At 42.0% G+C, this 17,404-nt stretch overlaps 1 protein-coding gene across 1 annotated transcript in view; it reads left to right on the top strand.

Annotated features, from left to right (window-relative positions):
• The first annotated feature begins 2,821 nt into the window (after positions 1-2,821).
• LOC138788694 (NUAK family SNF1-like kinase 1) overlaps positions 2,822-17,404 on the top strand; it is a 28,091-nt gene continuing 13,508 nt past the window's right edge. Inside the window, exons 1-3 of the mRNA XM_069966812.1 lie at positions 2,822-3,525; positions 13,236-13,356; positions 15,669-15,820. Coding sequence (XP_069822913.1) covers positions 3,253-3,525; positions 13,236-13,356; positions 15,669-15,820 — 546 coding nt within the window. The 5' untranslated portion in view covers positions 2,822-3,252. The remainder of the gene's footprint in view (positions 3,526-13,235; positions 13,357-15,668; positions 15,821-17,404) is intronic.

The following is a 17,404-nucleotide window of genomic DNA, read 5'->3' as shown; positions in this document are numbered from 1 at the left end:
ATACCCCTTGTGTGCTCCCCCAATAGTATACACCCCTTGTGTGCTGCCCCCATGGTATATTACCCTTGTGTGCTGCCCCAGTAGTATAAAGACCCCTTGTGTGCTGCCCCAGTAGTATATAGAACCCCTGTGTGCTCCCCCATTAATATAAACCCTTAGTGTGCTCCCCCAGTTGTATATAGCCCTAGTGTGCTGATCCCTTGTCTATACTCACATGACGTCCGTGCGTCTCCTCTTCAAGCGGTGCTTGAGTGACAACACTCAAGAGGAGAGAGCGGCCTCTTGCAATGGCAGGCAAAACACAAACACTATAGTTACAAAAGGCAAACTGTCGTCACCGTCTCAGCACAGGAACCCACATGAAGACCTCAGTGTGACACTCCCATATGTAATAACACTCGACCACTCGTGGTGCTCTGCTTAAACAAGTCCAGCAATATCTTGGCAATAGAAAATATAGTGAAGGGGGCACTCACCAGTATCAGTTAAAAGATGCTTTACACTGCCTACAGTCACAAGAGTGACTGACAGGGAGGGAGCCAATGGCTCCCGCTCTGTCAGTGTTTTGGCTTTTAACTATGAGTTCTTGTTACGAGTGCTCATTAGAGTAGGGCGCAGCAGCAGGGGGCACTGACATCAGCCCTCAGGGGTGCGGGAACATTAAAAAAAATGTATACTTACCTGTCCCCATGCCCCCGTAGGGCTGCGGGGGTACTTGTGTAATACTTATTTCACAATGACCTGGAACTGCATCATGTTTAACGACAAATCCAGTTTTTTTGGATCCAGCGATGGTATGGAGTGACACACTACCCCATGGAGTCGGTCAACCCTAGTAGTGATACGAGGGACTCTAACAGCTTAGTGATATGTACATGACATCCTGCAGCCACATGTATTGTCCCTCATGACTGGGATTCCATCTGGCATTTTCCAGCAGGATAATGGTCACCCATACATAGCAAGGGTTTCCCAGAAATGTGTCCTCCAGATTGTAACACTTTCTTGGCCTGACAGTCTGCGGATTTATTATCAATTGAGGATTTATGGTGAGCCAGCTTTGGAAACCTTCAAATGTGCAGGGTCTACAGGCACATCTATGGGCACACATGGAACCTGTATGCCTCCATACCCAACCATATTTCACTTTGTATCAAGGTTAGGGACACCTAACAAGATATGAGAGCCTCCTATCAGATGTGCAGTTGTTTCTAAATAAACTTATCCCTTTACTCATTTATTACAATCACTTAGATATATCATCGTACAGTCAACGTTCAAGTTTCATTCACTATTTTTTTCCGTTAAAGGGGTACTCCGGATAATTTATTTTTGGTTATAGAAAGTTATATAGATTTGTCATTTACTTCTAATTAAAAATCTCAAATCTTCCCATACTTATCAGCTGCTGTATGTCCTGCAGGAAGTGGTGTTTTCTGCCTGACAGTGCCCTTTGCTGACACCTCTGTCCCAGACAGGAGCAGTCCTGAGAAGTAGCGAGTCCCTATAGTTCCTGTCTCGAACAGAGATGTCAGCAGAGAGCACTGTGCCAGACCAGAAAGAAAACACCACTTTCTGCAGGACATACAGCAGCTGATAAGAATGGGAAGACTTGAGATTTTTAAATAGAAGTAAATTACAAATTAACATAATGTTCTAATGCAAGTTGATTTGAAAGAAAAAGATTTTCGCTGGAGTATTCCAACTTACCTTTTGTGACCAGAGACAAGCGCAACTGGAGCATGCACGGGTCTGGTTGTACACATTTGAATAGAGTAGTGACTATATGCTGAGAAGTGATATGGTGGCTGATAGCTGGAGCATAGCATAGAGATACTAGCAAAGTCAGAGGGGAGCTTTTTCAATAGCAAGGAATCTGACAAATACAAATAAAAAAACATCAGTACAGTATACAGCACTATAGGGATTGTAGAACTGATTAGGACAGTAGCTATGTGGTATAGGTTCCTGATAGAGATGACTGAACTACAAGCACGCTCAGGTTCATCTGAACCTAAATGCTCTGATTTTGATTACTGGTGGCTGAAGAAGTTGGATGCAACCCTAAGGCTATGTTCCCACAGCGTGAGAGACCGGCCATTCCGTGACCCGGCCGGGTCACGGAACAGCCGTTCTCTGAAAAAATCTACTGCAGTACTGCCCGGATGATCTTTCACACCGCAAAGTTCTGATGCGGGCGCACCTGAGCCCGCATCAGAACTCCTCACAGCACACTATGAAGCCGCAGCCACTCACTTCACAGTGTGCACTGACAGGGCTTTCTGCGGCCGCTATTCACTGAATAGCGGCCACAGAAAACTGACATTTCAGTTCTTTGCAGCGCCGCGAGGGATTCCGTCCGGAGAGTATACGCTCTAACCAGGCTCCCATAGAAAATAAGGCAGCGTGTCTTTTCATACAAAGTACGGCCGTTGTCTCTGATTGCAACCACGGCTGTACTTTTACGAAAAGATACGCTGTGGGAACATGGCCTAAAAATATATGTAATTGAAGTTTTTTTTTCATGGGGGGGGGGGGGGCGTTTGGAACTAAAGGAATTGCAAACTATAATGAAAAGATGGGCAATATTGCACTGAAATCTGCAATCACTGATATTTGTAGGTATATTACTGTACATATCTATATTACATTCACAATATAAGCGTATAATATAGTGTAATAACAGCATCCTGCAGCAGACGCAACAGGTAGAAGACGTGATGGTAACATCTGTCATCTGGCCAGGGAGGAGGCCTCTCCCACTTCCCAAATGTGTCTCCTCCCAGTCATAGTATGAGAATGCAAGGCCAGGCTCCCAGCTCAGTACACACTCTGACTGCCTGGGGCTCATACACACAACAGCACAGCTCAGGAACAAGAAGAAGAAGAGCATGACTGCTGCCTGAAGCCTATAGCAGCTGCTTCTAGGAGATACTTCCACAGTCAGAGAGGGGAAGGGGTCAACAAGGGTAAAGAACTGAGGACACAGAAGCTTAGGAAGGGGTATAACAGTCCATGTAACCTCCCAGATCCTGCACCAGGTACAGCTGCTATAACACTTGGGCACTTTATGGAACAAAAGTAACAGCATTTTACATACAGAATAGTTGTAGCTTGTGCACCCAGATAATACATCAGCATTTGTTTTATTTATTCGGATCATATTATATATATATTTATTTATTTATTATTCAGCATGCCCAATTGACAAGAGCAACTACTGAAAGTATTTGCTGCTGATAGACGGACACTATGACAGGAGTGACTAGGGAGGACAATGCCAGGGAAGGGGTCATGTTGGGTAGCAAAGTTAGAGCAAAAGGGCACAGGAAAGAAGAGGAGAGGTCCCCGAGTTGGGACAGGTGTGACCCCTGCAGGGTGCCAGAGGCCTCTCCTGTGTCAGGTGCTGTGAAGAAGCACCATCACAAGCACAGTATTAAGCATCGCTATCAGCTCCTGGAGACACTTGGAAGAGGAACATATGGCAAAGTGAAGAGGGGAGTAGATAAGAGCACAGGCATGATGGTAAGTGGTATATTAATTTTTATACTATGCCGTATACATATGCATTTTATTTGTGTTTTCTCACATTTGGTGTTTTGTTTTTTTATCTCGCTAACTTAACCTTATCTGTATGGAGTCATAGTAACTGAACCAATACATGGAAAATGTTTTGCATATTTGTGCATATGATGTATGTTGTCTATGGACAGCACAGTGGCTCAGTGGTCAGCACTGGGGTCCTGGCTTTTATTCCAACCAAGGACAACATCTGCATAAAGTCTGTATGTTCTCCTTGTGCTGGCATGGATGTACTGAGCCCCATTAGTGATGGGGACTGTAATAAGTGATGACAAGCTTGGTACAGCGCTACAGAATATGTTGGTGCTATGTAATGAAAAGAAATAGATATATGTGGGCAGTTACATATAGGAATGTTCTTCTATTGAGGGGTGGGGAGGATATGTCTATGGCCAGAAGCCGCTCTCTTTGGAGGTGAATTTCATTTACATACAAATGTGATGATTTTTGTCACTAGGGTTGCAGCCCCTGGAGGTAAATACCTGCTGCATAGTGATGGTCAGAGATACAGAAGACGTTGTAACATTTGCACAGTGACACTTGAGAGCATGCACGCCATTTCAGTCACCATTCAGCCAATGATACTGTTTTAATATTTAGACCAGAATAAAAGCGTGCCAGAACCATATAATCAATTGTGACAAAAACAAAACTAGGCTACGCAGCAAGTGCCATAATTTTGGTATGCAGAGTCTGGTTAGTTCCTATGTACACTGTCATGCAAAATTTGGCACTGTTTGCACCATTGTTACCAACATGAAAATCCATGCCCACTACAGCGCCATTGATAAGAATACCCCATAGTGTCTGCGGCATAAAGACGGAAGAGAGACATGAGATCTATTTATGCTATGCAGTTGGCATATTGGCGCTGTCCTTATGAGTAAATGTATGGTGGCTGACTTGTGCAAGTCATAGTTATAGTGCATAGTATGTCGTGAACTACTAACCTAATTTCTTGTAAGCGTTGGTTATTATATCATATGAGGGTTATGCAAATAGCTACTTATATCTCAGCTTCCCGGAACCATATAAGTGGGACAAGAGTTTATTGCAGTCACTGTAAAAACGGACACAGAACTATTGGACCGTACAGGGGGCTATATTAAGGATTTTGGCTTGTAAGGAACAATCTCAGATTTTCTGTAGACGATTCTCAAATTTACAATGTTCAGTGATTACAAGCTGAAAACTCTCCAGAATAGCTGGAATGCAATGAGAATGAGTCTGCAGCGCAGCATGCCTCGTCCCTGCCAAGTTAAATAAACTGTTTGGCGCAGATGTAAATACGAAGTCAACTGATAGTCCTGCATCGCTGCGCCCTTAAAAATAGACCAAATCCCCAGACCCAAGATCAGAACAGCTGTTTAATACGTAGAAGCTGACAGAAGAGATATGGACAAGGTGGCAGGCGTGTATGGCAGATGGGAAAACAATGCAGGCCAGAGGCTGGCGGCAAACTGATGCCAACAGGGTCCTGGTCTGAGAGGGGCCAGTTTCTTTGCCCAAGTGCAAAGTCTACAAGAGGGCCCAACTGATAAAACATAAATGATAAAACATTTAGAGCAAGTTTAAAGTGGTGTTTGTACAGTTTTATAGGATAGAAAATAGTTAGGTGAGGATGGGACCCCCACAAATCACCATAGCAGAAATGAAAATATCCCTGCAATGAAAAGAGTAGACTGTTGATCTTCAACTAGCGCTCCATTCATTCTCAATGGAGCAGTGCTTGGCAATGAGAGAGTGGGGAGAGAAGCGCATGCTTCTCTCCCAACTCATTCTAGTGATCTGTTAGGGTTTGAAGGCTCAGTCCTCAGTTGGGTGTTTCAATGTTATGCCCACCACAATGGAAACGCATTCAATTTGGGAGTAATTATTCCCTGAGTTGTCAGCTCTGAAATATACAAATGTCTCATGTAACAATAAAGGCTGAGTGTGCAATGGTGAAAAGAAGAATTCCATAAAATGTGTCATATATTGTGCGAGCACAGGGCGCTGGGTGCTGACTTGTCTAAACACGCCAATCGGCCGTGCCCACATGTGCCTGCCACCCAGCTGCAACTGCATTGTGTCAAACAGACAAAAAGCCAAGATACAACACCCAAAATCTTACAACTCAAGTAATTTTCTATTATTTCACCCTTGTATAGTTAGATTTCACCTAGCTTTCCCAGAAATATCATAGCTGTGGTCAGAGCTCTCGATGGATTGTTACCCAACTTTCCTTAGGTCTATAATCACAGACTTAAAGGAAATTCACACATTCTGTAACTGTTTAAAACTTTGCGGTGCTGTACTGACACAGCCACGCAGCTGTGTCAGTACAGTACAGCAAAGATTTAAACAGTTGCAGCATTCCCAGCATAATAACGATACATGATGCCAGGAGGTCTGTGATTCCGGTCTATAGCACATCTTCAGTAGCATGAACTAGTATCACAGAACATTTGAATGTCCCATTAGCTATGCAGTCATGCAGAAGGTGTCTGGGGTGAGTTAGAGGACACCTCCTACTGAAGCTATAATGGCATCTATATTGTTTGTCTCTCAGCTTTCTCAGTATATACAGATAATCCAGCATCATTAGGATTTGATAGATGTTGGATTATGGCTCATTCAGAATTATTGAATTGTCAGGAATCTATAGAAGACACCTTTGTAAGGGTATATTAGAGTTATAATATTCATTATAAACCAACAAAACACAGTAATCACTGAACTCAAGGAGATCAGTTAAAAAATTCCAATGAAGTACTCAATCAAGAGTCTCCACTGATGCCCCCCCCCCCCCCCCCCCCCCCCCAAAAAAAATATTTAAATGTGCAAAACAAGAGTCCACGGAGCCTCGGTTGCGAGTCTCAAAACACGGGACAGTCAGATATCCCTAGCCTGTTGCCACGGGGCATCTCCATGATGGGGAGAGCACCACAGCACCCTGATAAATAGCCCCAATAATTCATTATACCATGAATTATACAATAAAATCCCTTTAAAATAGCATTTGATAATCCAGAAGTCTGGTAATCTGGCACATCTTTTTAGCTCAATAGTATAGAATTTTACAAGTTAAGTAGAGGATCTATAGAGACGTTTGATCATCCATGAGTTGTGTCCCATTATGAATAATAAGGGGATGGAAGAATTTATTTCTGCTTCTAAGGTTTATATCATCTGTTTATATGATCTTCCATTAATCCAGAATATTTCATTATCCGCCACCTCCTAAGGCGCTTGATGATGCCGTGAAGGAATCTTGCTGCATATGTTTTTTCCCCCCAACATATTTCTGATGGAGAGATCAAAGCTGCCCATTTGGTTTATCTTAACAGCATGGGATTTTTTCCAGTTGTCTTTCACTGTTTTCCCACCTTTATTTTCTCAATATTCTTAGCCCAGAATGTGCTAGAAAGACTCTGAATGACTTAAGTCGCTGCCAACATTCCAGCAGAATTCCCAGAGTAGACAGGAGGAATTTTATATAAAGAAATATTGGAGTCTGAGATTCCTATGGGGATAGAAAGGAAAAGCTTTCCCTTTCATGAATGGTGGTCCGTGAGATGTGGTCGTCTGCACAGATGTGAACGCAGCATAGGTCGACTTGTATCAGACGTATAAGAAATGCAGACTGAAAGGGACAGCCACAACACATTTGGTAGAAGTTAAAATGACATAGATTTGGACTGTAAAGAGGAATCTGTTGGGACTAAATAAACAAAGGTTATTATTATCTCTGTCTATGCTGCTGAACACTAGACTAAAGCTTCGGGGCTGGAATTGGTAGAATGAACATGAGCACACTTACAAAGTACACAATTTACACACACACACTGACCCATATATACATATACTGTACATACACACTAAACATTGGTGGGACAAGGATAAACACATGTGCAATAGAGATAACAGCCTCATATTCCAGACATTGCAACTAACCAGCTCCTGCCTACCACAAACTCACTGTTAGCAGGTCTGTGTACATATGCTGCAGATGATTGACAGCACAGATGGAATTATAGGGGAACTATCAGCAGGTTAGACAAATCTAACCTGCTGATAGCCTCCTATAGCGCCCGGGAAGCTGAGTAGGAAGGTATGTGCCTTACCTTCCTCCTCGGCACCGGTCTTGTGCTGTAAACCAGCGTAATCTTTGGCCAGGAGCACTGTTAGGAGCACTGCTCCGCTACCAACAGCATCATCTGGCCCGCCCGCTCCATTGATAATCAATGGAGCAGTCGGGCTGGATGACACATTGGGAGCGGAGCACGCTACTAACAGTGCTCCTGGCCAAAGATTACGCTGGCTTACAGCACAAGACAGGTGCCAAGGAGGAAGGTAAGGCACATACATTCCTCCTCAGCTTCCCAGGCGCTATAAGGGGCTATCAGCAGGTTACATTCCTCTAACCTGCTGATAGTTCCCCTTTAATTCTATGTGCAATGCAATTATAATGGTGTTTGTATATAGTTCGTGAATATTCATAATTACGTTCGTATCTTTATACTGTACAGTATGAGTCTTTACACTGAAAGACATGAGAACGCTTAACAATCAGCTTAAAAGATGCGACCAACAACATATGAACAAATTTTCATTCATGGTTTAATTGTTGCCGCGTTTATACCAGAAGATTATGGCTTAGATTGAAACGACTTACCTATTTTTTGCACGATAATCGGCCCGTGTGAAAGGCCCTTAAGTGTGCCATGGAGTAAGAAGCACAGTGTATATAGCCTGACCTATTTAGGCTATGTTCACACGGCGTGTGAGACCAGCCGTTCCATGACCCCGCCTGGGTCACGGAACGGCCGGTCTCAGCCTGGATCATCCCGGACGGTACTTAAGTGATCTTTCCGGCTGCGGAGCCGGCCGTAGTTTTACGTAGTGTGAACATAGCCTTAAAGAAGAGCAGCAACAGCAAGAGCTTGAAGGCTGCAGGTTCCCCATCCCTGCATTAAAGCATGACACGTTTCTGTTCCATCTCTTATCAGAACAAACCGTTATTGTTCTATTTAAGGCCATTTTTAGTCATGGTATCTTCTGATGACTGCAATATTCATTGTGTAGGACTCCAGGAAGTTGTGAAAGAAAAGAAAAGTCTGAAACTATTATAATTTGGGGGTGTATTGTATAGAATAGTAAGGAATAGAGGTCACGGGGGGCACACTGTTAGGCTCCATTTATAGTCCTGAATTCCTAATGAATGAGACTGGCCTCTTATCACATGGTCTCGATGATGCAGCAGACACATTCGTTGCAGGAGGATGTGGTTAAGTGTTCCGGAAGCAGCTGAGTTGTCTGCAGATAAGACTACAGATAAAAGCTATAGATCACCTTATGAACTCTGTGAAGAAGTGATTCCAGCAGCATAGTGTGGTGCTGAGACTATTAATAAACATGATGTAGGTAAAAATACAATCAAGACCTTTATATTTTAAAAGTACAACCAAAAATGTATGGTCTGAAGTAACCAGGCTTGTTGGTTACAATTATTTACAGAAACATCAGATTTTTTAATCAGACTGTCTGTGTAAGGGTTCTATTACACAGGGTGAATTTTGGTTAAATAGACTGATATCATGTTGTTTAACAGGGCCAGCGATCAGCCGATGAACGAGTAAACAATGATTTGGTTATTTTGACCAGTCAATAAATCATCATCCGTCAGCCACAACCCTCCGTATGTAATAGGGGATGTGCGACCAACAGATGCTGGCAGAAAAGGGTCACACAATCCAGCTATCATCTGCACAGCCCTCCCTGCCCGATGGCTAAACTGTGTAACAGTCTCCGTAATCGAGCTCTGATCTACAAGACTGGTGCTTGTTAATTGCGTGGGTTTGGACCATGTAACACAGCTCAAATTTGCACTAAGAATCAGATAGATTTTCATAAATCTGGGCTATTGTATGCAGTAAAAACTCCTAAGCTCCCTCTAATGGTGGCTGAAAGCAGGCGGATTATAAGCTTTACATCAGAAAAAAATGCCATAAAAATATATTGGTAAATTAATGAGCACATAATAAAACACTATAATCAAATATGGATAGTTACTTTAAATAATGAAATAGTGCTACTTAGTAGTTGCTTACAAGCAATCTATCTAAACCCCAAATTTATGGGCTCTAGTCTTTGATGTGGCCCTGGTCTGGAGTCACAGTTGAATGATGGCAAATAACTTGTATGATGTCACTGATGTCATCCATTAGCGCTATTGTTCCCAGCCATCAGACATGTCAGTCTGTGAATAGGTAGCATTTATTTGATTATTTTATTATTACATGTTATTGCTGCTTGTGACACCTAATAAGCTCTACAGATCTCCATTTGACTAAATACTAGTGCTGTTTTATTTGGTGACAGGGAGTCTATAATATCAGTCATTTAACCCTAAATTCTCTAGTATAATTTATGGTCAGTGGATGAATTGTCCTGTAGTTGATGACTATTCATGACACTTGCGTAACGTGACCTCCGCCTACTCACAGCAGTACGTCACAGATGAGGAATCTGGGAAGTTTATTAGAGCCCACACATACACATGCCTTTTTTCCCTTTTACTATTGTGGTCTCCTAATTCCCTCCCCAGATTTTATACAACTACAACTCCCAGAATTCCCAAGTACATATATACAACACAGTAGATTCTCAAGGTCAACAACTGTAGGAAGGTGTGGTGTCTAGGGATGGGAAGACATTCTATCATTCTATATGACAATATGTCTGAGTGGGGTAGCTGGTTAGTGGGTTCTTCCATACTAAATAACGGTAAAAGGAATTACTATTACAACTGGTTCTTTCAACTTCTATTCTATACTCTACATTATGCATTTTGGTCGAAATTTTTTCCACGGTATTCACCACTTTTTGGAATGGGAATTGAGACTCCTTATCATCCCACACAGAGTAGTGGTATCCAACCTGTAGCTTCAAGCTGTTACAGAACTGCCACTCCCAGCTTGACCTGACAGGCAGCTGCTGTCACAATGTGCTGAGTGGTGGTGGGCAACAACTGGAGAGACACAATTTGAAGACAAATGATAAAGCGTAATTTGCCATCCTCTTTTTACGGGCAGCTGCTATAAGCTTTTCATGCCCAGCTCTACCGATGTGTATTTATGCCACTGCCTATTTAGTCTGGATTCCTTGCTGCTTATGACGCAGTTAGTAAGAAACATTGTGCCAACACCAAGGGGGAAGGAAGTCGCTTTCTTCAGAAGCATCTGCAATATAAACATAAACATGTAAAGCATAGCAGAATAACAAGGATTCTAACAGAAAAGGCTGAAGGCAATATTTTCTGGTGTTAGCACTAGCCCAGATTATGTCATGACGATCACAGTCCGCCATTGCTGTAAATTGTCCATCAGTATTATCATATTCCCTGTGATAGTTTTTTCATGGCCTCAATACAATTGCTCCTTCAAAAGTTCAATCTTATGTAAATGCAGCTTATTTTGTATACCTTCATCCTTTTTTATGAACGTTCTGTCCTGATCTAATTGTAGACAATTCCTCTTTGAGATAAATACATACATGAGTAGCACAAGCCACTCTTGTTTGCTACGATGTATCATTGGAGGTACAATGTATTAGTCCAAGCTCAATGCAAAGAGGATGGTCTTGATTAGATACAGTTGTATCTAATCTTCAGAATGGATGTTAGATGGTTTGTCCCAAGATCGACACCTAGCACTTCTCTGAAGGAAAGGGGATAACCCCTGCTAAATGGAAGAGATGGAAGGTCCAGTGCTCCCCAACTGACTAGAGGGGCATTGTATATGTTCAACTACGGCTTCATTCAAATGGGGGACACTGGTCCCCTACTCTGGTGATAGTGGGTGTTCCAGCTGCCAGAACGCCAAGGATCAGACAAAAGATAGGTGGTAAGCAGATGTCTTAGGACTAGGGATGGTCCGAACCGAGTTCGGTTCGGGTTCATACGAACCTGAACCTCGGCGGGTTCGGACCATCCCTACTTAGGACGTCTTGCTGAATGTTTTTAATTGCTGAAAGCGAACAAATGCTAAAAATGGAAGATGAAAGACTTAAGGTGGCCATATGGCAGACAAAAGTATAATGGGAACATTTAGAGGTGAGAGGGGCGCTCCAAACAGGGTCTGTTTTCCTGTCTGCTGACATAACTATATGCACTGGTGTTTACTGTCGCTGTTTATAAGTCTTGTGACTGGACAGTGATTGCAAAATGAAGGTAAAATTAGACCATGGACAGAATGCTGGCTGGTTATGTAACTATCTGGTCTTGTGGTCTGAATTTACATTGTATCTGCAGAGACCGAATGTTCCTGCTCTGCTGTCCACATATATTAATGAGCCTTAACATTAAAGTGAATAGCGTTATTTATCTTGTGACAATGGCTCCTGCCAAGGGGTTATATATAATAAGCAGTAAGCGAACAGTCAGTTCTTGAAGTTGATGTGCTGAAAGCACAAAGAATTGGCGTGTGTAAGGATCTCAGTGACTCTGAAAAGGGTCAGATAGTGACGGCTTCATGACTGGATCAGAAAAACATTTAGGGTGCGTTCACACCTACAGGATCTGCAGCTGATTTTCTGCAGCAGATTTCATTTAAATAACTGAACACAGCATCAAATCTGCTGCAGATCTGCTGCAGATCCTGTAGGTGTGAACGCACCCTTAAGGTACAAACACACACAGCAGATACGCAGCAGATGCGCAACAGATACGCAGCAGATACGCAGCAGATTTGATACTGTGTTCAGTTATTTAGATCTAATCTGCTGCGTATCTGCTGCGTATCGCAGCAGTAAATACGCAGCGTATAAGCCGTGTGTGTTTATACCCTAAGGCAGGTTTCACAGACAGTATTTTTGGGAGATTTTGCAGCAATATTTCATTTAGGTTTTTGACCAGAAGTGGGAAGTCCTTCCCTGTCCTATTTGAATCCACTGGCTGAAAAATTAGAGTGGGCATGTAAGCATCAGAACATGGGATCTTTGATGAATCAGGTTTTTCCGATCATGTGGATGGCTGGAGGTGTACTGCTTACCAAGCATAGAGATGGCACCAGGAATTGTTTTAGAATTATGATAAAGAGTTAAAGGTGGTAACTTGGCCTTTAAATTCCCCAGATCTTAATTTGATAAAACATTGGTAAAGTTTGGTGGAAAAACAAATCCTATTATGAAGGCCTCACAACTTGAAGGACTTTAGGGATCTGCTACAAATATCTTAGTGCCAAATACCCCAGAACTTCCCTAGAGGTCTTGTGGGGTCCATGTCTTTACAGATCAGACAGTAATATCTAAGTTATAAATAGGTACCACTAATAAAACTTGCACCCATGTATAACAATGTCTGGAGTAATGTAAGCCTCAGTGAAGATTTCTACATTGCTATAAACTCCCAATAGCAGGTGGAGCCGTACAATATAAGTAAATGTCGTAACTCTCTCTCTCTCTCTCTCTCTCTCTCTTTATATATATATATATATATATATATATATATATATATATATATATATATATATATATATATATTAGATATGATAATAAGTGTTGGGGCAACCCCTTTAAGATAGACCATAGTTATAAAATGTAATTGAAACTGATAGTAGAATGCAGACAGTGATCACCCCCTGGGTAAATACCATGTTATTTGTGTTTTTTAGGTTGCTGTGAAGTCCATTCAAAAAGACAAGATCACAGATGAGCTGGACAGGGTCCATCTTCAGCGTGAGATTGAGATCACTGCGCTGCTCAAACATGAGCATATTATCCAGGTCTTTGAAGGTCAGTAAAAGCCTGGGGCTTATGTCATAGAGTGCGTCAGAGGCAGAGGATTCCCCGGGCATCACAGATCCCTCCATTTAATGGGATTAAGTAGCTTGATTGTTCATGGAGACTTGTGTCTGTCATACCAAAGCATAAAAGAAGCAATTCATTCTCATTGATACACGCTGGAATTCTTTGAGAAGTTTTCAGAAGCTTTGCAAAAAGTTTGCTTGTCTTGTATAATAATCGGGTTACAATGCTTGAGTCTCCTCCAGATCAGTATTCAGCACTTGCTTGTTTCTGCTTTTATTTATCTGAAGCCCCTGCTGGCTCAGTATCTCTACATTATTTCTGTGGGGATACTGAACCAGATACATTGCAAATACATCTGAAATGTGGTGTTTTAGGGTTTCAAAGCCCCTTGACATATAAGAAGATAGCTATGCTAGAAATCAGCAATGCAGAGGTGAGATGGGAAAGGATGCCGGTCACTGATTTTGAATATTACATACATACATACTGCTTCCTATGTAAAAGAATATAACTACTATAATACTGCCCCCTATGTACAAGAATATACAGTAACTACTATAATACTGCTCCCTATGTACAAGAATATAACTACTATAATACTGCCCTCTATGTACAAGAATATAACTACTATAATGCGGTTCAGGGAAGAAACAGAGTGCTGCACCTCACACCTATGGCTGATACTAGTGCCGCTTGGCTAAATAAAAAACACATCAGAATTTTGTGTATGAATTGATCAAGCCATACTGCCCCATGTACCTCGTGCCGGTATCTGATACACATGGGTCCCTACACTAAGTCCACACCGTGCCAGTCAGTGGCCACCAACCCCGCAGGCGTGCACAGCCAGGGAACGGGGGCCATGGGACGGCCCTGCGACCCCCATGCCACAGGACCAGACCCAAAAACACCACACCAGAACCCGGCCAGCACCGCCGGCGGAGAAGGTCGCCCCCAAGCAGCACAAGCCTGGATAAGGTATTGCGCTCACCATAGCTGCAGCAAACAGAATGGGAAAAAACAGGAGGGATTAAAACCATGTGCACTCAGGTGTCTCCTGCTAATTGCGGTCATGTGGGTCTCACCAGGAGGAGTGCAAAACACGGAGAAAAGAGAGAAATAAAATGCGGTTCAGGGAAGAAACAGAGTGCTGCACCTCACACCTATGGCTGATACTAGTGCCGCTTGGCTAAATAAAAAACACATCAGAATTTTGTGTATGAATTTTGTGTATGAATTTTGTGTATGAATTTTGTGTATGAATAACTACTATAATACTGCCTCCTATGTACAAGAATATAACTACTATAATACTGCTCCCTAAGTACAAGAATATAACTACTATAATACTGCCCCCTATGTACAAGAATATAACTACTATAATACTGCTCCCTATTTACAAGAATATAACTACTATAATACTGCCCCCTATGTACAAAAATATAGCTACTATAATACTGCCCCCTATGTACAATGTGACTGTATTCATACTCTATGGAGCCACCGGAAAACAAAGGAGCTGGGGCCAATCTGGAAATTGCTGGAGAGTACGGTGGTCTGACCCCCGCAATCTCTTACTTGTCTGTCCTCTATCCTGTGAATAGGGAATAAGTTGGTTTTAAGTGGAAAACCCCTTTAAGACTATAACTAATATAATACTGGCAGCTACTATTAAATAATTATAATTTAGCAGTGTGACGAGAAACGTGCAGTAATCCCAGACAGAGTAAGACCATGACGAATTTTAACAGCAGGGAAAGATTATAACAGGGTGGATGTAAAATTTAATTTCACAGTTTATCATGGACAAACCAGAGTGTTGAGTAGGGTGGATTTACAATACCTGACTATTAAAGTATTGAGTGCCATGTTTCATATATTCATCTTTATATGTGCTAAAAGCCTTGACTAGTTTTCCATATATATTTATTTTATTTAGTATAGGTTAAGCATGGATAAGCCATAATATTGTATTAGGCAAACGGATAAATAATATAAGTAAAAGTATTTATAAGTAAAAGTGATTGTATGGGCCCAAGGTTTCTGAGAATTAAAGAATTAGGGGTAGAAGGGGAGAGGAGGGGGATGTAGCTTTAGTTTCTGTATTTGTGAAAGTGTATGTTAAAGGGAATAAGGGGATATATAGCTGAGAAATATCTTAGGGTATAGGTCTTTTATCAGAAATTGCGCACTTAGTAGTCATTTATAGAAAAATTATGCATGGGATGAAAAAAGACTATAATGAATATAATGAATATGACACTTTAAATATAACACTCTGCTCTCTTATTCTGCAGTGTTTGAGAGCTCAGATAAGATCATCATCGTCATGGAATATGCCAGCAATGGAGAACTGTACGACTTCATAAATAACAAACACCAGCTCCCAGAGAGTGAGGCCCGCAGGTTCTTCAGGCAAATTGTCTCCGCTGTTCACTATTGCCACAAGGTAAGCATGTTCACATAAATCAGTGTATTCCAGCTAGGTCGCAAAGCTTTCATGTTACGTTTGTTGAAGCCTGGAGCAGAAACCTGGCAGGTGCACTGGTCTCCTGATGACTGACAATAAAAGTGTCAGCATGGAGGCTTTCTGCAATATCCTGGTAATCGTTTTCCTACTGATGGGCTTATATGTTATAATCATCTGAAGAGGCAGAGCTGCAGTGTAAAGCAAAGGGATATGTGATAGCAGTAGCCGGTGTAATATAAAACCAGCATCCAAGTCTTTATATATGTATCTGGGTTTGTGGGTGGTGTTAGAAAACCTGCATAGCAGGCTAGGAGAGCCTAAGGACCATATATTCCTTCTTTCAATTCTTAGGGTAGGTTCACACAAAGGGATCCGCACTAAGAAGTTCTGGCGGATTCCAAGACTCGTACCCGTTCACGGTGGCACGCCTATCCGCCCATGCCATAGACACCATTCTATAGCCGGGCTGATTCCACGTTCCGCCGAAAGAACTGACATGTCTATTCTTTCGGTGGACAGTGGAATTGGCCCGGCCATAGAATGGTGTCTATGGAGCCTGCAGATATGCGCATCGCCGTGAATGGGTACGAGCCACGGAATCCGTCGGAACTTCTCTGCACGGATTCCGTAGTCTGAACCTACCCTTACGTGAGCCTTTTGGACTCTCCAGCACAAAAATTGTGGTTAGTGATAGGATGCAGGCAGTAACCCGCTAACACTTGCTGTGGCTTCCCAAATAGGCACATTTATACCAATTAGTCACCACATCCTTCTTAGCAGTCATATGATGACACATTACATTTATTCATTGGAACCTTATATAAGTTGTATTTATTACTAATAAAAAAAAAAGTGCCAAATAAAAACAAGGGCATAAGTACAAAGCACACACCTGGGCCCTACTGCCAGAAGGGATCCAAAAAAAAACTTCTTTTAAATAAAAAACAAACAAAAAACAGACATTAACACTATAAATGATGCGCCATAGTTGGGGCCCTATTAACAAATTTTGCATTAAGTACACTGGAGCTTCATTTTACACTTCTGAATAGTAATATAATACAATGTCAATAATACTATACAGCAAACATGTTGCAATGCCATACAGTGCCAAACAACAATACCATATGCTGATGGGAAGACAGTACGCATGTAGCAGATAACAGTACTTTATACTATAATGGTGCCATAATGTGCCTATAGAAAAAATTGCTTATGCTATGAAATTAGGTCACAAGGTAGGGAACTTGTTGATGATGAGACAACACGACTCCAGGTCAGGTGCGGTTTGCAATTAAGCTCTATTCACTTGAATGGAACTGAATTACAAAACCTGCACCCAAACTGGAGACAAGAGCCATGCTGTTTCTCCAAGAAAGGGGACATGTTTTTCTGAACCTGATAAACCTTTTAAAGGGATTATCCAGCGCTACAAAAACACGGCCACTTTCTTCCAAAGATAGCACCTTTCTTGTCTCCAGTTTAAGTGCAGGTTTTGTAACTCAGTTCCATTGACGTGAATGGAGCTTAATTGCGAACCACACCTGAACCGGAGACAAGAGT

Source organism: Dendropsophus ebraccatus, chromosome 4, assembly GCF_027789765.1.
Source record: "Dendropsophus ebraccatus isolate aDenEbr1 chromosome 4, aDenEbr1.pat, whole genome shotgun sequence".
Lineage (NCBI taxonomy): Eukaryota > Metazoa > Chordata > Amphibia > Anura > Hylidae > Dendropsophus > Dendropsophus ebraccatus.
The sequence above is the reverse complement of the archived record's forward strand: the minus strand, read 5'-3'. Positions and strand labels throughout refer to the sequence as shown.